The following is a 27,659-nucleotide window of genomic DNA, read 5'->3' as shown; positions in this document are numbered from 1 at the left end:
CTTTGCTAAACACGAACATGAGTCGAGTCACAGACTCAATCCCCTAGTAAGGGAGCTGAGTAAAGTTCGTTCGGCTCGTTTACCAGCTTACGTACTTGTCCAGAGAGAGAGAGAGAGAGAGAGAGAGAGAGAGAGAGAGAGAGAGAGAGAGAGATGTCTTCTCCGTTTCCCTTTGAGAGAGAGAGCTGCAAACGCGTCCTCAAAGGGGTCTAGCGATAGAGGAGCACCATGAGGTTAGAGAAGGCCCACAGTTACACACTGTACAGAGTTTCTTACTGGGTGGGGCCTGCCACTCTCCAATTTCACGCAACTACATCATCGTCTAAAAACTTTTGAGTAGAGATTTTCTTTCCTGTCATTATCATAGAAAAGGTATTGAGTCAGCGCAGAGGAACACTCCAACTGGATCCTACCACCCCCAATTCCCATCGTCCATTTCCTTCCTCCTTCCTTCCATCGGGATTTCTTTTCTTGCTTCCTGCCTTTTTCCTTTTCTGGTTATTTTTTATGTTTTTTCCCCGTCTTTTCTCTTTCAGCTGGCGGTGAAATTTGCTTAAAGTCTAATTCTGTTGTTTCCATCGAATTTCTGCACGTATCGGGTCTCTTTCTTGGCTCTTTCCTTCGCCGTTTTGCCGTTCCGGATTAAATTTGATGGGTTGATTGAAATTGGCTCTGCCCATCGTACGGTCGGTTGATGGACGTACCATCACTCCATGATTTCGCGGCTCTTCGGAGGGCATAGGACCAAGGAGGGGGCGGGCAGCTCGTCCACTCCGGCGGAATCGAGCAGCCGGCGCCGACGGAAGCCCCACCGCCTGGAGCGGCAGAACGCCGCTAAGGACATCGACTACGATCCGCCCTCGCCCTCGCCGGCCTCCTCCCCCGCCCGGTCCCTCGACCCGCGCCCTTCCGACGCAGCGGCCATCGTCACCAGCTTCCGGGTCGTCGACGGCAAGTTGGAAGAGATCTACGAAAAGATCGGGATCGCCGGCCCAGACGATTTCGGCATCGCCGTCGACGCATGGTTGGCGATGAAGGTGCGGTTGTCGTTTGATCTGCTGCCGATCTCGTGCCTCCAAACGGCGGGGAACGGCATCCGGCAGGAAACAACCGGCCGGAAGCCGGCGGAGGTGGAGAAGCCTAGGCTTGCGAATGGGAGCGATGGGGTGTCGGAAAGCGGGGGAGAGGCGGCTCCAGCGCATGAGGTGCGGGTTTCAGCCCGGGGATCACGGACGGAGAACGGGATCAGAGGGTTCAGGCCGCCGGTGCTCGCGCCGGCACCTTTGATGCGGGGTAAGGGCTTCTCCACGTTGGGTACCACCAGCCGGTTCGCGTCTGATAATGGTTACAGGGGGAAGGATGAGGTCAGGGATTTGTCCGAGACCGAAGCGGAAGAGGAGAGGGAGGAAGCGCCGGGCAACAGTGGGGCCATCACAGCCTGCTGCTCGTTCTCGACCTCGAATGACGACGATTCATCTAGCACGACAACGGAGTCATCGATGTTTTTTATATCCCCAAATGGGAGATTCAGGAGACAGATCAAGTCGTGGCAGCGGGGAGGGATTCTTGGGAGAGGATCATTTGGGACGGTATACGAAGGGATCAGCAAGTAAGTGGTTCTTCCGATCTTTAAGCTATGAGGAGATAATTCATTGAATCAATAATGGTTTCTTTTTCTTATCGTTTTTGTTTGGAGTGAAAATTGTATTTGATTTTTTTCTTGATTGGGTTATGCAAAATTGGGGAGAATTAGTTGTTGCGCTAGATGGGGAAAGCGTCTAATAGGATTCTCATTGTCTGTTTAGAGCTTAGCATTATTACCCTTGGAATTTGTCTGCGGGTAATTGAACTACTATAAATTCATTCCCTGCAGGACAGCTTGGTTCTTTGAGACGAATTTAGGCCTTAGGGTGTGATAGCACTGGTTATCTAGATTAGTGGATCATTGAGTCAGTATATTTCGTTTATGGGAGAGTATAAATATTTTTTTGATTCTCTAATCTATTGCATTTGTGCGGACAGAAGGAATAAACTGAATTCTGCATTGTTTTATGATGCTCTGTGAACTATATCTGGGATGTAACTATGGCTGGTAAACGAGTTGAACAAACTGAATAGAGGGTGTTCAAGCTCAGATCGTTCTTGTGGTGAGCCGAGTGAGCTTGAGCTCATGGCAAGCCTGAGTTAAATGAGCTGAGCTTGAGCTCGCTCATTAACAAAAAAAAGCTAATTTTTTTAAATAAAAAGAAAATAGAAATTGAATCCTGAACCTATTGAGTCAATCTCAAAATAACTCATTTTACAAAATAAATACATTATTTCAAAGATATAGCAATAGGATTTCGTTTCTAGCTTATTGCTTTCCAGCCAAACACTTCAACTATGTATACTCTACGGTGTAAAATATATGTAAAATATTTTTGTTACTGGTTAAGGGGCTTATGCGAGATGAGCCAAGTTGAACACTCATTGTTCGTGTTCAGCTTGTCAAGCCTATTTCACGATTTTGAACGAACTGTTTATGACCTGAGCCACGAGTGGTTCATCCTGTTTCCCAATGTAACATTAACAAAAGTTGTTGAAACTTGAAAGAGACACAACAGGATGGCTAATATGCTTGTGGAGAAATCTCTCAGATAGAATTTGTTAAATTATGTATATATAAAAATATATATACATATACTTATATATATATACATTAGTATATATATATAAGTATATATACGTATATATGTATATATACATAATTATATTTTCTTTTTCTGTTTTGTATAAACCAAAAACCCAATAGGGGTATTTTGGTAATTCCCTAATGTACCTTTTTCTTTTTCACTTTTTTCTCTTTTTCCCTTTTTTCTTTTTCCTTTTTTATTTCTTCTTTTTGCTTTTTGGAATCATAAAGGGGCCCCACCCATCTAGTCGTTGGGGCCCCAACAGTCATATTTATGACCGTTGGGGCTCCCAACGACTAGAAGGGAGCCCCCTTTATGGGTCCTCTTTAGTGCTTCCCTCCTCTATTTAAAGAGGAGGTTCCCCCTTGTAAATGTATGGGTTTTTACACCCTTCTCTTCCTTTCTTCAATAAATCCAACTTATGACTTTAAGTCATTTCCTATATTTGTGAGTTTTGTGTGTGCACATTTGGTGTTTGTGTTCTTGGCTCTTGTAGTCACTCTTAACGAGTGACTTTTGCTCTATTGGTGCTTCCGCCTCTTTTCATTACATGGTATCAAAGCTCGGTTGGTGATTGGGCTTCTCTTTTGACATCTTGGAAAGCGTGCCTCTCAAAGTTTTGAAGAAAGGAAGTATATTTGGTGCCGATGGAACGTGACTCTAAAGTGGAGCTCTCTTTCAAGCTAAATGGGTCCAACTATCTCATGTGGGCCTCCGCTATGGAAAATCATCTAAGAGGTAAGAAACTTTGGGGTTTTGTTATGGGGACTACTCCCGAACCCTCTCTTGTTCTTACCAAAATTGAAAATGAAGTTGAAAAGGCTTTAGATGGCGATGAGCGCATCAAAGCCATTAATGAACATCAATCCAAAATCGAGGATTGAGAAAGTAACCATGCCAAAATCTTGGCATGGTTTATGAACAACGTAGATCTTAAAAATTGTGCCAATATTGCCAAGTTTAGAAGAGCCAATGAGGCTTGGTTTTTTCTTAAGGGTATGTATACCCAAAAGGATCTTGCTCGGCAATTCTTTTGCCAAGAAAAAATTCGTTCCACCAAACAAATGGATATGAGTGTCCGGGACTATTTTAGCTCTCTAACTCCTCTTTGGGATGAGCTTGCCCTTCTTGAGCCCAAATGGGTTGCTCCACAAGACATTGAACTAAGAAGAAAACAAATTGAAAAGGAGCACTTTTTTCAATTCCTTCATGAACTTCGCCTGGAATTTGAACAAGTGAGGGCATCTCTTCTCCATAGAAGCAAAGCCCTACCTATTGAAGATGCTCTTGCCGAGGTATGTCAAGAAGAAACTCGACTTGGCTTGAGCATTAGGAATGATGAGGTTTTGGCCGTTAATAGGCCCGGTTCTAATGTTAAAGCATATAGACCTCCCCACTTTAACAAAAATATCAATGGGCCTAGAAAGGGAATCATATGCCACTATTGTAATGAACCGGGACACATTAGACCGGTTTGTCCTAAGCTTAAAGGAAAGGTTGCCGCGGTTGGAGAAAGTTCTCCAAAGAAGGAAGTACCCAAGAAGGAGATATCAAAGAAACTCTTAATCATATCTCTGAAGTTCTCCAACACCTTCTCAAGTCTTCTCCTTCAACATCCGGAGCCGCAATCACCTACTCTTCATCACCTCCAGGTATGTGGATACTAGACTCTGGTGCTTCTTTCCATATGACATCTCATAAAAACTCCCTTTCCAATATTTTTTCCGAACCTATGTCCTCCTATGTCTCAACGGCCGATGGAACGTCTTTAAAAATTGAAAGTATTGGAACACTTGACTTCAAAAATTCTCAGAATTTCTTTGTTCGTAAAGTAAGAGTTGTTCCAAAAATTAATTTAAATCTTTTTTTCGTTTCCCAAATCACCGACCATGGATGCCAAGTCTCTTTCTCACCTAAAGATTGCATCGTGCAGGATCTCCAGTCAGGGAAGCTGATTGGGCAAGGCCATAGAAGGGGTGATCTCTATTTTATGGACTTTTTGACGCTTCCATCTAAGTCATCTTGCAATCTTGTTAAAGATAAAAGTATTGGAATTTGGCATGAGAGACTTGGTCATCCAAATTTTGTAAAATGTCTCTTTTCCCTTTTTTGAACAATACTTGTAAAGACAATCACATGACTTGTAAAGATTGCATTTTTGGGAAATCTAAGGCTATTCCGTTTCCTCAAAGAAGTTATTTTGCCACTCGGCCATTTGAACTTGTTCATTCCGATGTGTGGGGACCTTCCCCTATTTTATCTAAAGGAGGCTTTTCGTATTATGTGGTATTTATTGATGACTTCACTAGATTTACATGGATATACTTCTTAAGTCGCAAATCTGAAGTCTTTTCGTTCTTTAAAGAATTTCATGCTATGGTTAAAAATCAATTTTTGGGAAATCTATCTATTCTTAGGTCCGATTCGGGAGGTCAATATATGTCTAATGATTTTCAAACTTACTTAAAAGAAAATGGAATTTATCATCAACGTTCTTGTCCCAACACTCCGCAACAAAATGGTCTTGCGGAAAGAAAGCATAGGCACATAATAGAAACTACAAGAACATTATTGATTTCAAAAAATATCCCAAAATCCTTTTGGGCCGAAGCAGTTCTAACTTCAACATATCTCATCAATAGAATCCCTTCATCCTCTTTGAAAAATCTTTCTCCATTTGAAAAACTTTACAATATGTCTCCCGATTATAAAAGATTAAGAATTTTTGGATGTAAATGCTTTGTTTTAACTCGCAAAAATGATAAACTTTCTCCTAGAGCTATTGAATGTATTTTTTTGGGATATGGCAAAAAACAAAAAGGATATCGATGTTTTGACATCCTTAATAATAAACTTTATATCTCAAAAGATGTCACATTCCTCGAAGAAGAAAATGGTTTTTCGCATCAACCAAATGAAAATATTGACTATTCCTTTTTATTTGACTTGTTACCTCAAGAAAACATCATAGATGATCATATTGATCTTAATGAACCTCTTGAAGATCTTGTTGAACATCCAAATAATGATCAAAACTTAGAAGAGAATGCTTCAAGACAAATGCAAGTCTACTCTAGAAGGAATGAAAGAAATCCTCCATGTGCCCTTGAAAGATTTTCTGAAAATGAGTCGATAGAAGAAACCTCTCAAAGAAGATCAAATCGCATTCCTAAGATTCCAAATAGATTTGTTTCTTATGACTCTTTTTCCCCTAATTATCGAGCATGTCTTCTTGCTCTTCACTCATTTCATGAACCATCACATTACAATGATGCTAAACAATATGATCATTGGAATGAAGCTATGGAGCTTGAACTTGATGCCCTTAAAAAGGCACAAACTTGGGAAGTCATTGATCCTCCTAATGGCAAGAAACCCATTGGATGTAGATGGGTGTTTAAAGTAAAAACTAAGAGTGATGGTTCATTGGAAATATATAAGGCTAGGTTGGTAGCCAAAGGTTATGCCCAAGAGTATGGGGTAGACTATGATGAAACTTTTGCCCCGGTTGCTCGAATGACTAGTGTTCGAGCCCTTATTGCTATAGCTTCTGTCAAAAAATGGCCCATCTTTCAACTTGATGTTAAAAATGCTTTCTTGAATGGTAATTTAAATGAAGAAGTTTATATGGAACCACCTCCAGGTATGAATTTAAATGGAAAAATTTTAAAATTAAAAAAGACTTTATATGGACTTAAGCAAGCTCCTAAAGCTTGGTATGACAGGTTGAGTACTGTATTAATCAATTTAGGTTTTTCTTCTTGTTATACTGACACTGCTCTTTTTGTCAAAAGAACAGGTGACTCCATTATTATGCTTCTACTGTATGTTGATGATATGATCATCACTGAGAATGACAAAAAGGGAGTAAATGATGTTAAGTCTATATTAAAAGATACTTTTGATATGTCTGACCTTGGTTATTTGAGATATTTTTTAGGAATTGAAGTGGCCTATTCAGCACGAGGGTACATCTTATCTCAAATGAAGTTAGCTGCGGAAATTTGTACCAAGTCAGGAATATCTGATGAAAAGAAAGTGGAGACCCCTGAAGTTATCAATGCGAAACTAAGACTTGAAGATGGTGTTCTTCTTGAAGATCCAACCCCCTACCGCCAATTAATTGGATCCCTCACCTATCTATCCATCACACGTCCAGATATAGCTCATGCGGTTCATGCAGCGAGCCAATTTCAGCACGCTCCTACTACGGTTCATATGGCGGCCGTAATGAGAATTGTGCGATATATCAAAAATACCATCTCCAAGGGACTCTTCTTATCCTCTTCCTCATTTCTTGAATTAACTGCTTTTACTGGGGAGGAAATCCCAATGATCGGATCTCAATTACGGGTCTTTGCATTTTTTTAGGTGAATCTCTCATCTCGTGGAGATGCAAGAAGCAGCAGAAGGTCTCCTTATCATCTACTGAAGCTGAATATCGGGCTATGGCAATGACAACTATGGAGATTGTGTGGCTCAGAAGTCTTCTTAGTGACATGGGCGTTAACATTTCCACTCCCACAAAGCTCTGTTGTGATAACAAGAGTGCAATTTACATTGCCAGCAATCACACTTTTCATGAGCGGACCAAACATATCGAAATGGATTGTCATTATGTTCGAGACGAATATCTCAAAGGAACCATCACATTGCCACATGTCACTTCAGAGTATCAACTAGCTGACTTCTTCACCAAGGCGCTCCCAACTCCACGATTCATGTTTCTTCTTGGCAAACTTTCGGTCTTCTCCCCGTAAAGTTTGAGGGGGCGTGTTAAATTATGTATATATAAATATATATATACATATACTTATATATATATATATATACATTAGTATATATATATAAGTATATATATGTATATATGTATATATACATAATTATATTTTCTTTTTCTGTTTTGTATAAACCAAAAACCCGATAGAGGTATTTTGGTAATTCCCTAATGTACCTTTTTCTTTTTCACTTTTTTTTCTTTTTCCCTTTTTTCTTTTTCCTTTTTTATTTCTTCTTTTTGCTTTTTGGAATCATAAAGGGGCCCCACCCATCTAGTCGTTGGGGCCCCAACAGTCATATTTATGACCGTTGGGGCTCCCAACGACTAGAAGGGAGCCCCCTTTATGGGTCCTCTTTAGTGCTTCCCTCCTCTATTTAAAGAGGAGGTTCCCCCTTGTAAATGTATGGGTTTTTACACCCTTCTCTTCCTTTCTTCTATAAATCCAACTTATGACTTTAAGTCATTTCCTATATTTGTGAGTTTTGTGTGTGCACATTTGGTGTTTGTGTTCTTGGCTCTTGTAGTCACTCTTAACGAGTGACTTTTGCTCTATTGGTGCTTCCGCCTCTTTTCATTACAAGAATTATCTGCCTCTTCTTTGGCAGACTGCTTTTACTGCCATGTTAAGCTGCTAGCAAGCTTAAAATCACATATACACAATGATAGCAGAAGAAAGAAGGTCCGGAATTCGTGTATGGAAACTCCATATGGGTGCTATGATCTTTTTGCTGTTGAAGTGGAACCAACAAGGTAATTGTTCAATTCCATGCCCAAGATGATGGGTGAAGTGGGTTTCCATAGAACAGATGAGCATGAAAAGCCAAAACTACTAATTTCTGCACATCAAAGAAGATGAGTGGTGTGAACTTGTTGAAGTATTCAATGGTTGTATAAGTGCAGACATAGGGGGAATAAATGAAATAATGGAAAAGTCAGCAGGACTGAATTATCATCCCTGAAGGGGACATCTGACGTGGTAGATGCAAAATCCCTTCCCAAGCATAAAAAAAAACATTTAGCTTTGGGTTGTGTAAAAAACACACAGGGAGGTTTACTTTTTATTGGAGTGTTATTTTTTCATTCTTTAAAAAATGAAAATAAAATTGTATTAAAAGTATAATCTTGTGATATTTGTTACTTTAAACCCGTAAAACAATGAAATATCCAACATGATAATATGTTTTTTTTATGTTTTTATTGGAATCAAAGAAAGTAACTGAGAGTTGCCAACATCAGGTGAGGATTTCTTATTATCCTCTATGCGAATTTTAAGGTGCAACATTTTAATGTGTTTGGATTCATTGGTTTGGGATCACATTTTTATTTCCCATGCTTTATAGCATAGTAAAAAATCATGGTTCTTGGGGTTTTCTCTCTAGAAAGGATTGTTTTATAAGATTCTTGGGCAATCCTTTTCCTTTGGAAGAATCCCAGTAGCATTGAACGAGCTGTGTAAATTAAAATTGAGAATTTCCTTTCAAAATTAAGTTGACAAGATCCCATCAAAATATGGTGAAAATGTTGTTATGTGCAAAAACTTTTAAATTGTATAGAAAATAGACAGTTTTCTCTTTTAGTTAAGCCATGTAAATTTCTTTTTGGATCTTGGCAACTTAATGTGAGATTCTCAAATATTGCTGAAAATTTAAGATTTTGAGAAAAACTTAATTTGAATTTCTTACCAATAAAGTCTAATACAATTCAAAGTCAGTCATTTGTGAATATGCTTCACAGTGCTACTCGTAGTGATGAAGTATCATAATAGTGTAATGAAACAAAAAAGAATACAATGCTTGCCTCTAAGGGCTACAGGAATGCACAAATACAAAAGGACCACTAATGGGTCAAATACAATCTCCTAATGGAGATACACGAACACAAGCAAAGGGCTACTTATGGGCCTAATACAATCTCACAATGGAGATACACAAACACAAACACTTATAGAGCAACAAAGTAAAAAACATAGGTTTGTATTAGCACAAATATGCTTAGCAAAGCATATCATTTACAATGGGGAAGATCCCCTTATATACACAAAGAGGGGGCACAAGGGCTAGTCCAACTAGTCGTTTGACTAGCCCCAACGGCTAGTTGGACTGTCCCAACAGCTACCTAATACAACAACAACAACAACAACTACGCCTTCATCCCAAAACAATTGGGGTCAGCGATATGAACCAAAAAAGAAATTCATTTTGGGTCTTCCACATGAATCCTTTTCCTCCAATCATTTCTATCCAACGCCATGTCCTCGGTGAGGTTCAAAGCATTCATATCCTTTCCTATCATCTCCATCCAAGTCTTCCTAGGCCTACCCCGACCTCTTTTAACTAATATATTTTCCCATTTCTCCAACCTTCTAACTGGAGCATCATTAGGCCTTCGCCGAATATGTCCAAACCACCGTAAACGATTCTCTCGCATCTTATTTTCAATGGGTGCAACACCTACCTTCTTACGTATCTCTTCGTTCCGAATCTTATCTTTTATTGTATTTCCACACATCCATCTAAGCATCCGCATCTCAGCTACACTCATTTTTTGAATATGATGTCTCTTGGCAGCCCAACATTCCGTACCATATAGTAAAGCGGGTCTAATAGTCGTCCTATAAAACTTTCCCTTCAACCGCAATGGCATTCTACGATCGCACAGCACTCCAGTAGCACTTTTCCATTTCATCCACCCAACCTTTATCCTATGATTTACATCTCCATCAATTTCTCCATACTTTTGAATGATGGATCCCAAATATTTGAAATAATCATTCACCGGTATATCTTGCTCACCAAGCTTCACTACACTCCCATCACTACTTCGTTGCTTACTAAACCGACATTCCATATATTCAGTCTTACTCTTACTCAACTTAAAACCTCTAGCTTCCAATGTCTGTCTCCATAATTCTAACTTAGCATTAACCCCAGCTCTAGACTCATCAATCAAAACAATATCATCAGCAAACAACATACACCACGGTACATTTTCTTGAATTGATCTCGTAAGCTCATCCATCACTATTGCAAATAGGAAAGGGCTTAAAGCAGATCCTTGATGTAACCCAACCGTTATCGGGTAATTGGTTGTCACCCTTCCACAAGTGCGGACATTGGTTACTACTCCTTTATACATATCTTTAATTATACTAATGTACTTGAGAGAAACACCTTTCTTCATCATTGTCCACCAGAGAACGTCCCTAGGTACTCTATCGTATGCCTTCTCTAAATCAATAAAAACCATATGCAAATCTTTGTTCCTCTCTCTATATCTTTCAATAAGTTGTCTAAGAAGATGTATAGCTTCCATAGTTGATCTTCCAGGCATAAAACCAAATTGATTCTCCGATATCATGACAACCTTCCTCAACCTAGACTCAATCACCCTCTCCCAAAGTTTCATAGTATGACTCATGGGTTTTATACCACGATAGTAAAAGTAAAAAAAATAAAAATAAAAATAAAAATAAAAATAAAAATAAAAATAAAAATAAAAATAAAAATAAATTTACAAAACAGCCTCCACTAGGCCGTCTATTACAAACAGAAAATGACTAAAAATACCCCTAATGGGTATATACATGTTAACAAATGGCAATCTTAGGAATTCAAGAAACAAGGGGAATTGTAACAAGAGATTTTTATATGCTACATAGATAGAACTACTGAAATTTACTGCATATAATAACAGCATTATTAGGCATTAAAGAGAGAATAAAAGGTTTTGTAGAAGATATATAATGTGAAGGTAAAGTTATTGCTCTTAGAATGTAAATTTTTGTGCCTTATGCATTAAGTACAATTATTTAGCAGCTTATGCACACATGAATATTATGGAGAACAATATAAACTAGTAAATAACCAAATAATAGTTTGATTTATGTATTTAATTTCATTTAAACATGTTTTCATTGTGATATTCTCCAAGAACCCTTTTTAATGCCTTAATAGTGGCAGGAGTGATTAATAATCAATTAACAAAACCATTTCAAAATCACATGTAGATACCCGTCTATGCTGGATAGTCTTATTTGTCCTCATTTCTGTATTCAGCTTTTCCTGTTTAAAAAGAAAATATAGGTACTATCTCATGAAAATTTGTGCAATTGTATTTCTAGGAAAACAATCCTGGAACTATTATGAGTCTTGTCGACCAATGTCAGTTCAGGTACTCATATCTGTCCATCTTATTCTCTAGTCGCTTGTATTTTCTTCCTAGAGGTCAACAACTTGCCATCCCAGCGTGTTGTGTTCTGTTTTCCATTAAACTGTTTCCTTTTCTTTTTTCACCTTTTACCTGAAATTCTGTCATGTATCACCTTTCTAAGTTCCTGATTACTAAGTTTTCCTGACAATGGTCAAATAAGGACCTTGAGTTAACCTCCCTCAAACATAACAGTGGAAAATGCTTTAATGTGTTTTAAAATTCTTATTCTACCCTTATTCACTAAAAATACATGATTTTTCTTTTTACATGTTATGAACTTACATCCATCCACCTTTAAAAGTTGCTATACTTATGAATAACCAACATGGATCCGAGTTCCAACCCAAGTCCAAAATTGATCTTACTCATATTTTTTTGTTTTACTTTTACATAGCATATATCCATATTTGGGTCAAATTCAGTATAAATATATTTAACTAAAGTATTTAAAAATATCTAGCTTAAGTTAACTAGTCGAGAATAAAGTAGAAGGGTATTTTTGACATTTTAAAATATTTAACTCAGGTTAGCTAGGTGAAGGTAAAGATAAGTTAAAATAAATCCTTATTTGGCCATTGTCACCCAAAACCTAGGACTGTACCAGGAATTTCAGAAAAGGTTGTATCTAACATGGAATTACAGGTAAAAGGTGGCACCATATCAGGAATTTACCCAAAAATAAATGTGTGGCAGTAAAAAAGAGAAAAAAGGTAACTGACGTGATATGAAGCAATGTTGTCCGTATCATATCGATGATAGAGATCGATCATATGATACGGTACGATACATATCGTATCGATGCAAGAGATCGATACGAATCATACGGGTGTGTATCGTAGGTGTATCACATGTATGGTATGATACCGTATCATATTTTATAGTGCTGTTTCATATCGTATCGTACGATACGATGCCTGCAGACTTAAAAATGGGCAAAACCGTGCTTTTATGGTTTTCGGTTTTAAAGAGCTTTTGAGGGTCAAAACCCTCATTCGTATAGAACATACTGGAGAGCTTTCCACGCACCCTAGGAACAGTGAGACTGTTTTGGAGACTAATCTTACCGACAGAGAGAGAGCTTTCGTGATTTCGTAAAGTAAGAGTGCATTTTCACCATTTTTCACCCAAAGAAGTGGGTTAAGGTAAAAAAAAAGTGCATTTCCACCATTTTTTCTACTCAAGCAATTGGGTTAAGGTAAAAAATCTTTATTATGAGTAAAATTACAAAGCTACTCTCCAAACCGTGAAAATTAAAGATTTATATCAACGTAGAAATCAGGCTCCACACTTCTCCAACAAAGACGACATCAGATGATCCGACATGACAATGAGACACTCAAGTAATGAGTGAAAACCGATTGAAAATCGTATGCAACTATTGCCATAATATTTTTGTTTATGCAATATGAAAGTATGAGTCTTGTGGCATGTTCTTAATTGCAAGATATTTAATATTTTGCATTGTTCTTGTTAGATAGTTGATGTTTGATGATGTCTTATGCAGCTCATAGAGACATAAATGCTTCATGTGTAATTTTATGATTGCATTTTGTGCATTTCATCATTGTTTCGTATGTTATGATTTTTTAGATTTTTTGCTATTTTTTTCTGTTTTTAGAATTTTTATTTTTTTTCAAATTTTATTATTTTTTACGATACGGTACATATCTTATTTGGGCCCGACCAATACGGTTACGATACAATACTTTCCACCTTGATACAAAGTGTCTTATGGTAACATAGGCCTGATGATAACCTGATCTATCATGTTTAGTTTAACTTCTGATAGGCTTGTTGCAGTGATGATAACGTGAACCATGCGCTATTTAATTTCTACTTCCTTTGCTTGTGAAGAAATTAGTCAACAAAAAAAAAGTAATGATGACTGTGTGCTGGTTTGGTGCTTGGGTACTTTATGAATCGAAGAAAGAGGCTCATGCAATTGATTTCATGAACTGTTAAGAGTTTTCTTAGTTTTCTGCTGCTTCATGAATATCCTTCTTGACAAGGATGTTACTTGATCCAAGAATGTTATTTTTTTCTTTAAATGACATTTTGATTTGGCTGTTTCAAAAGAGAGAAAAACGAGAATACATATTATATGACACTGTTTATTCTTATAAAGTCTGCATCTTTTTCAGTTATGGGTTTTTCTTTGCGGTAAAGGAAATCTCTCTGCTTGGTCTAGGAAGCAAGGACCAACTTACTCAGCTTGAACATGTAAGTGAACTCAGACTACCAACATTCGCATCTTGTTTGAGCATGTGCACTATGTTCCTCAGTTGAAAAGGAAAGTGTTCCTCTGATTACTACTTGCAACTTGCTGGCCTTCAGGAAATTGCTCTGCTCAGTCAGTTTGAACATGAGAACATTGTTCAGTATCTTGGTACTGACAAGGTATAGCCTCTTTTTCTGTATTTGATTAGTTCTACTTATTTGTTTCATGTTTCATTATATCTTGAATATTCATACTTTGTCTCAATGCCCAAGCTGCTACTCTTTAGTCAATGTTGTGCTACTCAGAGGATAATTTCTATGGCATTAGCACAAAAATAACTGGTAAATGCTAGATAACTTACTGAAGTACTTAAAATCAAGAAGATTGTGTCTGATAAAAGAATACCAATTCCTTTGTTCTATCATACGGATGGTTACAAAGTGACTTATGAGAATGAAAGAAAAATTTTAAGAAGAAGCTTCGTCTGTATACTTCTGGTGGATCGTGGGCATCCTTGGGAGTAAGTTAATTCTGTGAATGGGTCATTTTATATGAAAACTGAAAATTCTAAATCCTGCTGTCTGCTGCTATAGAACTCCTCCACCTTAACTGCTTTGTCCACTGGGAAAAGTTGATTAGCATGACATTGGTGGACAGTGAAATCTGCTTGATGTTGTTAATGGTATAGAATCATAGATAGTGATGTTAGCCTGCAAAGGGCAGTTCAAAGCTTGCACTAATTGGTTCAATGTCTTTTAAGTACGGTAATCCTGCTTTAGTTAATAAAATCAATTCTGGCGAATCTGCTAGTGTTGTCATTTGAATCTTTATACTATGCTCTTCTTTTGCATTCATAATTTCTTCTATTCCTCCATTCGTTACTGTCATAAGATTAGATGAATAAATGAATGCTTGCAAACATGATCGTGTTTCTATTTGAATCATTTTTATCCTACCATGCATTTGTATTTTTCAATACAAACCTGTTTATCCTGCGATGCATTTGTATTTTTCAATACAAACCTGTTTATCCTGCGATGCATTTGTATTTTTCAATACAATCCTGTTTGTCAATGCTAGTTGGCGAGCCAAGATATTAAAAGGATTAGCCGACTAGGGGGCTAGATGTTATTTCCTTATTTGTGTAGCTGATGGCGTTTAAATTGTATTACATGTTCTATACAGGACGATGATAAACTTTATATATTCCTTGAACTTGTGACACAAAAGTCTTTGGCATCACTTTATCAAAAGTATCACCTTCGAGATTCTCAAGTATCTGTATACACAAGGCAGATCCTGAATGGCTTGAATTATTTGCATGACAGGGATGTAGTACACAGGTGAGATACTAAGTATTTCTTTTGAAATTTATGAAGCATGTTTCATTTCACATATCTTGTGTGATTTCAGCTTCCAAATGCCTATGTATTCAGACATATGTATTTTGTGCATCCTTTGTTTAATGATACTAGAAGAAGTGCTGTGCTGTTCAAGATGATTTATAAGTCCACTTATATCAGTCAATGTGGTGGTCTGACAACAAAAAATGCCATGTATGGCCTTTTTTCATAGCATTCTTTATGATTCCCTTTTTGGGTTTTTCTAGGGCCTATAGGTTTTCTTTTGTGAACTGTCTTGGGAAGCGTGCCATGCAAGAACATGCTCCGATTTATGGAAGCAAGGGTTAGAGAAAGAAAGCAAGAGGACTTGGAGGCAAAAGACGTCCAACCCAAAACTCTAGGGCTGTGTCTAGGGGTGGCAATCGGGTCGGGTTGGCGGGTCGTGTCGGCGGGTCAACATACCTCAACACGAACCCGACCCGTTTATTAAACGGGTCGGCTGTGGCAAACACGAACCCGACCCATTTATTAAACGGGTAACCTGACACGACACGGTTAACTCGTTTAATAAACGGGTCAGGTCGGGTTGGCGGGTCGTGTAAGCAGGTCAACATGCCTCAACACGAACCCGACCCGTTTATTAAACGGGTCGGCTGTGGCAAACACGAACCCGACCCATTTATTAAACGGGTAACCCAACACGACACAGTTAACTCGTTTAATAAACGGGTCGGGTCGGGTAAACGGGTTGTCGGGTCGGGTTCAGGTAAATGGATTGACCCGCCCGCCTAACCCGTTTATTAAACGGGTCAGCCGGGTTGGCAGGTTGGCATACCCCTAACACGGACCCGACCCGTTTAATAAACGGGTTAGACTGGTCGACCCGTTTACGACACGAACCCGTTTAAGCCAATCCCGAACCCGCCTAAGAAGCGGGTTGGCGGGTCGTGTCAGATTTTGCCACCCCTAGCTGTGTCTAATCTTATATATATATATATATATGACTCGTGTGCTATTTCACAACTATACCCTTATACAACTTAAAAGTTAAAACCAATCACAGATATTGGCGATATTTTCAAAATATCGCGATATTATCGCTGTATTTTTAACAAACACTATTATAGGTAAAATATCGTGATATTTTGAAAATATTGCCAATTTGATAATATTGTGATATTATCATGAGAATATCACGATATTCTCGTGATAATATCATGATATTATTAATTATTGTTACTGTTTTTATATATTTTCTAATATTAAATGTGTTTTTCTTCTTTATTTTGCATTTTCACTTATTTCTTTTATTATATATGTATTTTATTATCTAAACATGATACTTTCTTACTTTTTTTGTCAAATATATATTTATTTTTTTAAACCCCGAGATTTTTTTGAAATTTATCACTAAACCTATAATATACCGAGAAATAGCCTCGTCGAGATATAGCCGATACCGATATTTGTGATTGTGCTTAATATACATTACATACACTGAAATACATGAATTGGATGTAGATCGGTGATCCATTACTTAATAATGATATTTCTAACACGCCCCTTCAAACTGTGCATGGGTTAAAACCACTTGGTCTTTGCTTCAAATGAACAACTGTTGAATCTTTTTATCCTTCACTTTTTCTCAAACAAAATGTTGATCTATCTCTACATGTTTTATTTTGCCATGCTGAACTAGATTTGTGGATATGGCTATGACACTTTTGTTATCATTGTATAATAATGATTTTTGATATTTTTTGGTGCAAACTTGTCAATAAGTGACAAATCCATGAAACTTCAGTGTAACTGCTCCCATGGCACGATATTTCGTTTCTGTACTAGTGTATTAAAATCAAGAACTCTCCACACACCTCAAACAAGAGGCCAATACAAATTCCACAAAGAGAGCAAAAAGCGCAATAGCCCACTTAGGGGCTTAGATTAACACACAACAATAAAAGAATAATATTTGTTTCACTTAAAATGCACACAAAATGTATTGCTTTACAAGGGACTCAAGGTCCATATTTATATACAAAAGGGGGAGTGAGATGCTTCAAGAAATTGCTGTTGGGGGCTTCCTAGTGGCTAGAAATCTAGCCCTTGGGAGCTCCCTACAGCTATAATACTGTTGTATTGTTAAGGACAAAAATGTCATTGACAATACAACCTTAGTTGTCAAAGGCGCTAGGTAGTGAGCCCCTAAAAAGATTAGGTGAGGCCTAGGCGGTACCCCAAATAAAAAACACAAAAAAAACATATAAAATAAATTACTAAAATTAATAACAAACCTATGTCACAAGGATTCGGCTAGCAGGGTGCCACACCCGCGTCGACGCGGGTGCGGCACCGAGTGCGGTCAACCCGATTCTGGGTGCGTTGACCGCACCCAAGATCATTTAGGTCCTTTTTTTTGGATTTTTTTTTTAAAAAAAAATTGCCCTATGAAATGGGCTGCAGAATTAAAAAAAAAAAATTGCTTGCCAGCTGCTCTTGTTTTATAAAGGGGCACTTTTAAAACCATCTAAAATTGAAGAGCCTTTTCAATCCAGATCCTTCTTTTTCGTAAAGGATTTTCTCTCTCCATAATAAATGATAATGATGGTGGTAGCCTTGCTGGCTATTAGTATTCACTGTTCTCCTGACGAGATGGGTGCTCTAGCTGTAGCCTTGTGTAGACCTCTCTTTTCCACATGTCCAGTCCAATAAATTTCTTTTAGCTGTCGTGCAACTGTATATAAAATGAAATTTTAAGAATCCTATGGTGTGGCAGTGGGGTCGTAGGCTTCATGAAGACTCTCTCTCCAACAAACCACATCAAACCTTGCGCTTATATTTTTTTTCGTGAAGACCACGGAGTTTCAGACATGATTGAATCATGACAGTCAGCAGAACGCAGCAGGCTGGGTCGATCAGATTGCCAATCCTTTCGTTTCATTAATTTTGTCCTGTTGCCTCAAAGTACACAACAAGCAGAACGTGGGTAACGAGTCTTCAAACAAACACACCAGCAAAAAAAATTGGACCCCCGACCCGCGTCGGGGGAACCCCCGGACCCCCTTATATATATTACATTTTTGCCCCTGTCGCACCCCCGCACCCGGGTTTTTTGGAAGTGCCGAATCCTCGCACCCGCACCCGCACCCGCACCTGCACCCGCACCCATGTGACATAGTAACAAACATGTATACAACATAAAATCAATCAACAATAAGCAATAAACAAATAGTAACATGTTGTCGAGCATGGTAAAACAATTATATTACATAAAAATAGTCAAATAGATAACTCATATGCTTATAGATTATATATGAATTAAGTACACAGATATGTATATATATAATTATATATATAATATAAACACAAAATATTATAAATTTATAATATATGTTTATGATATGTTAATATATACAATTATATACATTTACACAAAACATATATGTGTGTGCAACTGCGCATCAGACCGAGAGACTACCACAACTAGGTGGCGCTTAGGCTCCGGCTTTGACAACTAAGTGGAGGAGTGAAAGGAGGAGGAAGAAAAAAAAAGGTAAAAAATGAGAGAATAAAAAAAGAAGGCTTTTGGGGCAGGAGGAAGAGAAAAAAAGGAAAAAAGAAAGGATTTTTTTTTTTAAAATATGACAACTATGTCCTTGCAGCTCAGACCTGGACAACCTAAGTAAAAAAAATAGGGCCTTATTGCCTAGGCTTGTGAGTCTAGGCAATGACCCTATGCCTAGCTAGCCTAGGCAGAGCCTAGGCGCAACTTTTGACAACTAAGAATACAACAATATACAATAAAATAAAAACAATAAAAAAACAAAAGGGGGTGACACTTATTATAGTGGTCAAAAGACCAAAATACCCCTAAACTGTGATACATATTATATATATATATATATATATATATATATATATATATATATATAAAACAACTATCCATATTATTTAACACCCCCCTTCAAACTCACAGAATGACAACCGAGAGTTTGCCAAGAAGAAAGTGGAATTTGAGAGATGATAGCGCCTTAGTGAAGAAGTTCGTCAGTTGATACTCATATGGCACATATGGTAAAATGATGGTCTTCTTCAAGAATTCTTTACGGATATAATGACAATCCATTTTGATATGCTTTGTTCGCTCATGAAATGTTTGATTGCTTGCGATATAGACAACACTCTTGTTATCACAACATAACTTTGAGGGCACAAATATGAAAACCCCAATTCTTCGAGTAATTGTTGCAGCCACACCAATTCAGAAGTCGTAGTGGCTATGACATAATATTCAACTTTTGTGGAGGACATAGACACATTTCGTTGTTTCTTGCACCTTCAAGATATCAAGAAATCACTTACAAAAACACAAAAACAGTGGTTGAGTAACGATCATTTATATTTTTCCTAGGCAGGGCTAGTATATGCAATAACATCTAATGGGGATGAGGATGACAAAAATAGACCATGATTAATAGCATTTTTAACATATCTAACTATTCTCATTTCAACACTCATATATACTGAAGTGGAAAAATGTTGGAATTGACTAACAATATTAATAGCATGATCAATATTAGGATAAGTAATGAAAAGGTAATATAAGGCATCAATCATTTAACGATATGAAGTTGGATCTTTCAAAAGTTCTCCATCATCTGTCCTTATTTTCGCATTGATGACCTCTGGCGTGTCCACACTCTTTTAATCTGTAAGGCCTGACCTTTTAACTATCTCAGCTGCATACTTAGTTTGAGACAAAAAATACCCTCAGGGTGATTTAGCAACTTCTATCCCAAGAAAATATCGAAAAACCAAGATATGTCATATCAAAGTTCCTTTTGAGAACATCCTTGATATGACTAGCTCCCTGTTTATCACTTTCTGTGATACTCATATCGTCCACGTAGAAGAGTAAGATAACTATACCTGCATAAGAGGAATTAACAAACAAGACAATATCAGTATAACAAGATCTAAATCTTAGTTGAACCATAACATCACTAAAACGATCATACAAAGCCTTAGGGTCTTGTTTTAGACCATACAATGCCTTTCGTAATCGAAGAACTTTTCCATGTATCAAACCTAACTCGGGTGGAGGTTCTGTATAGACTTCTTCATTAAGGGTTCCATTTAAAAAAAAAAATTTAACATCCATTTGAAAGATATGTCATTTTTTAATGAATGCTCTTGTGATGAGAGTTTGAACTGTCATCATCTTAGTTACTGTGGCAAAAGTTTTCTCATAATATATTTCATATTCTTGACTGTACCCTTTAGCAACTAGCCTAGTTTTGTACCACATCACTTTTGGTTTTAACTTTATAGATCCATCTATATCTTATGTTTTTTTTCCCTATAGATAATGATTGAATCTCTCTAAGTTTTGATTTTTTTTCTAAGGCTTTTAGTTCATTATTCATGGCCTCAATCCATTCACGGTGATTTTTGGCCTCATTATAAGAAGAGGGCTTGATGTAATAATGTATGACCATAAGACAAGCTCTATAGTGGGGTTTAAAAGACTCATAAGATACAAACCTACTGGGTGCTTGGGATATCCTTGTAGATCTTATGATACTAAATTAATCTATGTCTTGACTTTTGGGTATACCTTTGTAGTTGGCCTTGTATATGACGAGAATATATTTGAAGTTCATTATGAGGTTCAACAATAGGCATATCACCTTCATGATCATCATTAGTGTTACCATCTCATGCATATTATGGATATCACTACTTTCATTCACATCAACGTCATTACTTTCATCAATATTATCATTATTATGCTCATTCATTAGATCAAACAAAAATGAGTATTCACATGGTTTCTTAGACTCAATTTTTCCAAAACCATTTTCTTTTTTAAGAAAAGTTATATTTCTTGAAACATAAAGCTTGTCTTTCTTAATATCATAACACCTAAAACCTTTTTAGTTTTCAGCATAACTTAGAAAAACACAAGGAATGGCCTTAGTGGAAAGCTTATCATTTTTATTGGAAAGAACAAAACATTTACAACCAAAGACCCTTAATCTTGAATAATTGGGAGGAATTTTAAATAGTTTTTCAATAAGAGAAGTGTTTCTAAGAATAGTGGAAGGCATTCTATTGATTAAGTAAACCGTCGTAAAAGCGACTTCGGCCCAAAACCTTTTTGGAACATTTTTTTAATATTAGAAGAGTCTTAGTGGTTTCAATAATGTGCTGATGCTTTTTTTCTGCCAACCAATTTTGTTGAGGGGTGTAAGGGCAAGATCTTTGATGAGTAATCCCTTGTTGATCAAGAAAACTTTTAAAATCTTTTGATACAAATTCTTCTCTAGAATCAGATCTAAATATTTTAATAGATGTCTTGAATTGATTTTTAACATAATTATAAAATTTTTAAAAACATTCAAATACTTCGGATTTTAGTCTAAGAAAGTAGATCTATGTGTGCTTACTATAATCAATCTACAAAAATTATACAAATTGATTATTTTCAAAAGGTAGAGATTTCATTTTTTCAATCATGCAATCTTCACAAGTCAAGTCATTTTCATTACAAATTTTAAGAAAAGAGAATAAATACATTTTTGACATTCTTGGATGTCTTAATCTCTTATGCTAATGTTGAATGCTTTTTCTTTCAACAAAATTACAAAAATTTTGATTTGATAGTTCCAACTTGTCCATGTAGTAGAGGTCTTCTCTTCTATAGCCTCGTCCAATCAACTTCTTGGATTGAAGATCCTGTACCAAGCAATCATTAGTTGAAAATGTGACCTCACACCCATGGTCGATAATTTAAAAAACAAATAAGATGTTTAGGTTAAGTTTGGGTACCATTTTAATGTTTGAGACATAAAATTTTGATTATTTTTAGAAAAACTTTTCAAAGTACTGAAGCTTTTAATTTTTAAAGATGTTCTATCAACGGTTAAAACATAAGAATCATTTGAGTTAATTAAACATTTGGCTAATATGAAGTCATTTGGAGTCATATAGAAAGAGGCACCATAATTAAGAATCCAAGAGTTCTTACCGAGGTCCACGCATGTTGATACGACCACACCAGAGAGAGAGAGAGAGAGAGAGAGAGAGAGAGAGAGCTTTGATTAGTGGTTGAAGGATTTTCATGAATTGAGCAAAAGCGACATTCTTGAAACCTTCTTCTACGCCGCTCTTTTCATTTGATGATCCCATAGAAGCCACTTTTTTTTATTTCTTCTTTTTGGGCAAAATTGTTTGATGTGGCCCGGTTCTTTGCAAAAGTGATTATCTTATCACTTATCTTGTATTCATAGTCACTTGAATTTCTTTCATAATCACTTGAGCTCTTCTCATAATCACTTGAGCTCCTTCAATAGTCATTTTGGCCTCTTCTAAAGTAAGGAGGCCTATATGCTTTTGTATGATTTCTGCTTCTTTACATAACAAGCACCAATTCCTCATATTTAGTAGAGAAGTTTTTTTTCAATCTATAGTTTTTATTATGGAAGAAACACCTCCTCTACGAAGAAGAGTCGATTTTGTTCCTTCAAATTCGGGTCTAAGCCCATTTATGAAATGATAAAAATACTCCGAGTTGATTTTCTTTTCTCGGAGTTCAATGTGAAGTGAGCAATGCCACTTAGGCTCCAAGAGAGCCAACTCATCCCAAATGAGAGAGAGAGAGAGAGCACTGTAATATTCTGTTATGCTCATATTTCCTTGGGCCATAGTTCTTTCTTTCTTTTGGAGATTACATGAGCTACATCTCTTAAAGAATGCATATCTTGGAGATACTTCCTAGCAAAAAAAAAAAAAGGAACGGAAGAAAAAAGACAATATTAGGAAAGTTTTTTTTAGGATTGAAGAAAAAAGGCTTAAAAGAGAAAAATAGATTTTTTCTTTTGGGAGAGAGGAAGAAAAGGGATGACAAGAGGAAGAAAAAGAAGAGAATGATTGCTGCCAAGATCAAATAAAACATACCTTTTTGGTTGCTCTGATACCATGTGAGAACTACCTTGGGAAACATGCCCTGCAAGAGCTTTCTCAGATTTGTGGAAGCAAGGGTTAGAGAAAGAAAGCGAGAGGACTTGGAGGCAAAAGGCGTCCAACCTAGGGCTGCGTCTAATCTTATATATACATGACTCACATGTGGTATTTTACAACTATACCCTTATACAACTTAAAACACATTTCATACACTGAAATACATGAATTGGGTCCAGATCTGTGATCCATTACCTAATACTGATATTTCTAACATTTCTATCTACATGGAAGGTTTTTGTGATGATCTTTGCTCTAAATTGTTATGTAATGTTGGGCTTTTATAGGTGCCATTGGGATTCTTTCTGTGTTCATCTTCTACTGGCTTTGTTGGAAGAAACAAAAATGGCCTTTTTGTTTTTAGGTTACCCATAAACACAATCAAAGAGGGTGGAGGGTGATAAGTTTATATGACTATTGCTCTGAAAATTGTAATGCTTTAGTTTTCAGTATCTGAGAATGAAAACTTGCTTCAGTACTCAGTTTATTGATGCCCGTAAAGCAGTCAAAAGACTCAAAACCACAAACCTATAAAATACTGTTGGTGCAAGGCTGGATTTGAATATTATATCAACTAACCATTTATGTTTTGTTTGGAACCTTATGCATCTAATTTTGCTTTGAAGGGATATAAAATGCGCTAATATTTTGGTGGACGCAAGTGGCATGGTGAAGCTTGCAGATTTTGGATTAGCAAAACAGGTCAGTAATGATATTTCTGCACTAAGTTTTCTGCATGATTAGTTTCTTGGTGATGAACATCATGTTCTGAGGCAACCCATATTAATTATATTCAGGTAGACAAATTACAAATGTTGAACTCTTGCAAAGGAACTGCATACTGGATGGCTCCTGAGGTTTTTCCTATTATTTTTTGCATAGCTTTAATTATCAGTTGTTCTTTTTCTTTCTGTAACTTTTTGAATTCTTGCTTCTGGTATGTGCATTATATTTGACTCTGATGTTAACTAGATTCATTTTGCAGGTTGTAAATCCTAAAAAGTCCTATGGGCTTTCAGCTGATATATGGAGCCTTGGATGCACTGTTCTAGAGATGCTAACTGGTCAGGTTCCATATGCCAACTTGGAACCGGTGAGAGTATTTCAAATCATCAAACTTAAAGTAGCATATTCTTGTGATAATCCTAGTTGGTGTATTAATAGTCCCTTGATGGCCATTTTCTGTATTGATTAATATCTACAAATCCTTCACAGTTTATACTAAAAATTTCATTGATGACATATTAAAAGGTTCCTGTCGAAAATTTAATGAAATACAAATGGATGATTTGGTTTCATAAAAATCTGAGAAAATATCTGGATAGAGGGATACAGATTCATGTTTCATGTGTATGATTAATTTTAGAACAGTTGGTGTTTTTTCGCTAAAATATCCCAATAAAGTGAATTACTGTTATATCCATTTGATTATTAAAGCCAAAAATATTTGGTAGGGCATCTTTCAAGTCTTGTCACTGCAAATATTTGATTGCCTGGAAACTTATGATTTGTCAAGTTATTCTTGGTTTTATGCTAGTTGATTTTTGCTGCTTTATCTGTGCTTGAACATTGAAATGCATTGCAATCTGATGTTAGTCTCCCTTTTTTCCCATGCATGTTGGATGATTTATCACTTTCTTAAAATCTTTAATCTGATCATTTTTCCGATGTCTTATTTAATGTTAGTTGTTGGATAAATAGACTATTAATTAGGAGCTGTATTTGTTGTGTTGTGCTGAAAGATTTGCTGTTAGTCCACCCAAATGACACACTTATAGGCAGGCAGAGATAAGCTGCCTGTTGCCCCTTATGGAATGGAGACAAGTTTGGCATTTCAGTAATTCCTTGATGTGTCCATTCTACTGAACTTGGTTCTTCTGAAAATCATAGACCTGACAAGACTAGTGAGATACATGAAAGTTTTTCATCTGTACCTGTATTGAGAGAGAGAGCGAGAACCCAAAAGATCGATTGCGGCTGTCACGATTTCTTCATACCGAAATCGTGACCTAATGCCTGTATTAATAGACTTAAGTGTACACAGTGGGTCGGGTCGGGTCTGGTGTAATATCCGAACCCAGATACAAATAAAAAACAGGCTTATACATGAATGAACTCGGGTCTGGGCTAATACATGAGTGAATTCGGGTCTGGTACAGGATCCAGACCCGAAACACTGTTCACCTTTTTCACCCCCCTCAAGTTGATCATGGTTATGGACCATGCACAACTTGCCTTTAAGCGTCCAAAAACGATCCTTTGTTAACCCTTTCGTAAATAGGTCTGCAACTTGTCTTTCAGTATTGACGAACTCAGGCTCAATCTCTTTTTCTTCAACTTTTTGTCTCACAAAGTGTTGGTCAATCTCAATGTGTTTAGCACGACTGTGATGTACTGAATTAAATGACATGTTTATTGCACTTTGGTTGTCACATAGCAAGATAGTGTGGGAGATCTTTTCTCCTACTTTAGTCAGTAGATGTCTGATCTATGTGACTTCGGCAGTAGCAACAACCATAGATCTATATTCAGCCTCAGTACTTGATCTAGCGATAGCCTTTTTTTTTCTACTGCTCAAAGAGACTAAATTTCTTTCAATGAAGGCACAATATCCTGATGTAGATCTTCGTTCATCAGGATCTCCTGCCTAGTCTGCATCACAATATACAGTGAGTCTATGCTCATCTTTGCCATATGGCTGTGGTGATTTTGCCAATCCATCCCCAATAGTCCCTTTCAGATATCTAAGGATCCTCTTGACAGCTTCCATATGTCCAGTACGTGGCACATGCATAAATTGAGACACTTGATTGACTGAATAAACAATATCAGGTCTAGTGAATGTGAGGTACTGTAATATTCCTATTATGCTTCGATACTTGGTGGGGTCATCACACAGATCTCCATCATAAACGCTAAGTTTTTGATGAAGCACACTCGGAGTTCCCAAAGGTTTGCAGTCTTTCATGCCTGCTTTGCTGAGAACATCTACGGTGTACTTGTGCTGAGTGAGTGTCAAGCCATGAGCCTGATTATCAACTTCTACACCAAGAAAATAACGCAGAGCTCAAAGATCTTTCATTTTGAACCTCTGACCTAGTAAGTCTTTTACTTCTTGGATGTGGACCGCAGAGTTTCTTGTGATAACAATATCATCGACATAAATTAATAACAGAGTGGTCACAGTCTGACTTCTGAAAATAAACAATGAGTGGTCTAACATGGAACGTGAAAATTCATGTTTCTGAATCTCTAGTGAGAAGCTATCAAACCAAGAGCGAGATGCTTGCTTCAGACCATAGATAGCTCTCTTCAACCTGCACACATGAGCTTTACAATTTTGTTCTTGATATCCAGGGGGTTGCTCCATGTACACTCCCTCCTTCAAGTCCCCATGCACGGTTTTCTGACCTCAATGGGATGTCATATGCGACTCGATTTTTTGACCTCAAGAGTGTGAGATGGAGTCAGATTGCTGTCTGAGACATGATCTGAATGGCTTGATGTTGTCGGTCTCTATCTAGAATAGACAATGCCTTTGTATCTGCTCGGTACTTTTTCTGAATTCTGTGGCTCCGACGTCTCAGTGTTTTCAGACATCTCTTCTTCTTGCTGCACGCAATCTGATGAACATGCTTCACTGGAGCCAGCAAAAAGTTCTGAACTCAACCAAGGATAGTAAACTTCAGTTGGTATATTCGTTGCATCAGCTTTGTCATCAAAATTTTGTTTATCAAAGACAACATTTCTTGAGATTCTGATACGTTTGTTGGTGGGATCATAACACCTATATCCTTTGTAGTCATCTACGTATCCCACAAACCTACACTTCTGGGCCTTGTCTTGAAACTTGTTTCTCAGGGACCGATCAATATGCACATAGCAAACACATCCAAAAACACGCATATCATGATAACTAGGATGAGCTCGAAAGCGACAGTGATAAGGAGACTTATTTTCCAGAACGACCATCGGCAATCTATTTATCACATGCACGGCAGAATGAAAAGCTTCTGTCCATAGGTTGATGGGAAGATTGCTGTCATGAAGCATACTCATGGCACTTTCAACGATATGTCTATGTTTTCGTTCAACAATCCCATTTTGTTGAGGAGTGTGAGGGTAGGACACCCTTCTTCCTATTCCGTTATTTCGAAGAAAAAAAATAAAATCACGGGATGAAAATTCCCCACCTCCATCACATTGGAAAAATTGAATAGACTCAGAAAATTGGTTTTTGACCAAGGAAAGGAAATTTTGAAACAAAAAGAAGACTTCTGACTTATTTTTTATGAAATATATCCAAGTGTATTGAGAATAACTATCAACAAAGATTAGATAATATCTGCTTTCAGACCCAGAGACAATTGGGGCGGGTCCCCACACATCAGAACAAATAATCTCAAAAGGTTTTG

At 37.1% G+C, this 27,659-nt stretch overlaps 1 protein-coding gene across 3 annotated transcripts in view; it reads left to right on the top strand.

Annotated features, from left to right (window-relative positions):
• Nucleotides 1-330: 330 nt before the first annotated feature.
• Nucleotides 331-27,659, top strand: part of LOC149841209 (mitogen-activated protein kinase kinase kinase 1-like) — a 36,961-nt gene continuing 9,632 nt past the window's right edge. For all 3 annotated transcript variants that reach the window (XR_016431431.1, XR_016431432.1, XM_090003684.1), the window contains exons 1-7: nucleotides 331-1,609; nucleotides 13,803-13,881; nucleotides 13,996-14,058; nucleotides 15,065-15,222; nucleotides 23,871-23,946; nucleotides 24,042-24,101; nucleotides 24,230-24,337. Coding sequence is in view for 1 of the 3 variants with exons in the window: in XM_090003684.1 (XP_089859810.1) it covers nucleotides 714-1,609; nucleotides 13,803-13,881; nucleotides 13,996-14,058; nucleotides 15,065-15,222; nucleotides 23,871-23,946; nucleotides 24,042-24,101; nucleotides 24,230-24,337 (1,440 nt within the window). In the remaining 2 variants the exon portion in view is untranslated. The remainder of the gene's footprint in view (nucleotides 1,610-13,802; nucleotides 13,882-13,995; nucleotides 14,059-15,064; nucleotides 15,223-23,870; nucleotides 23,947-24,041; nucleotides 24,102-24,229; nucleotides 24,338-27,659) is intronic.

The sequence above is a fragment of the Nuphar pumila genome, chromosome 4 (assembly GCF_984573655.1).
Source record: "Nuphar pumila chromosome 4, dmNupPumi1.hap1.1, whole genome shotgun sequence".
In the NCBI taxonomy this organism is placed as follows: Eukaryota; Viridiplantae; Streptophyta; class Magnoliopsida; order Nymphaeales; family Nymphaeaceae; genus Nuphar; species Nuphar pumila.
Note: the sequence above shows the minus strand (reverse complement) of the source record. Positions and strands in the feature narration are given on the sequence as shown.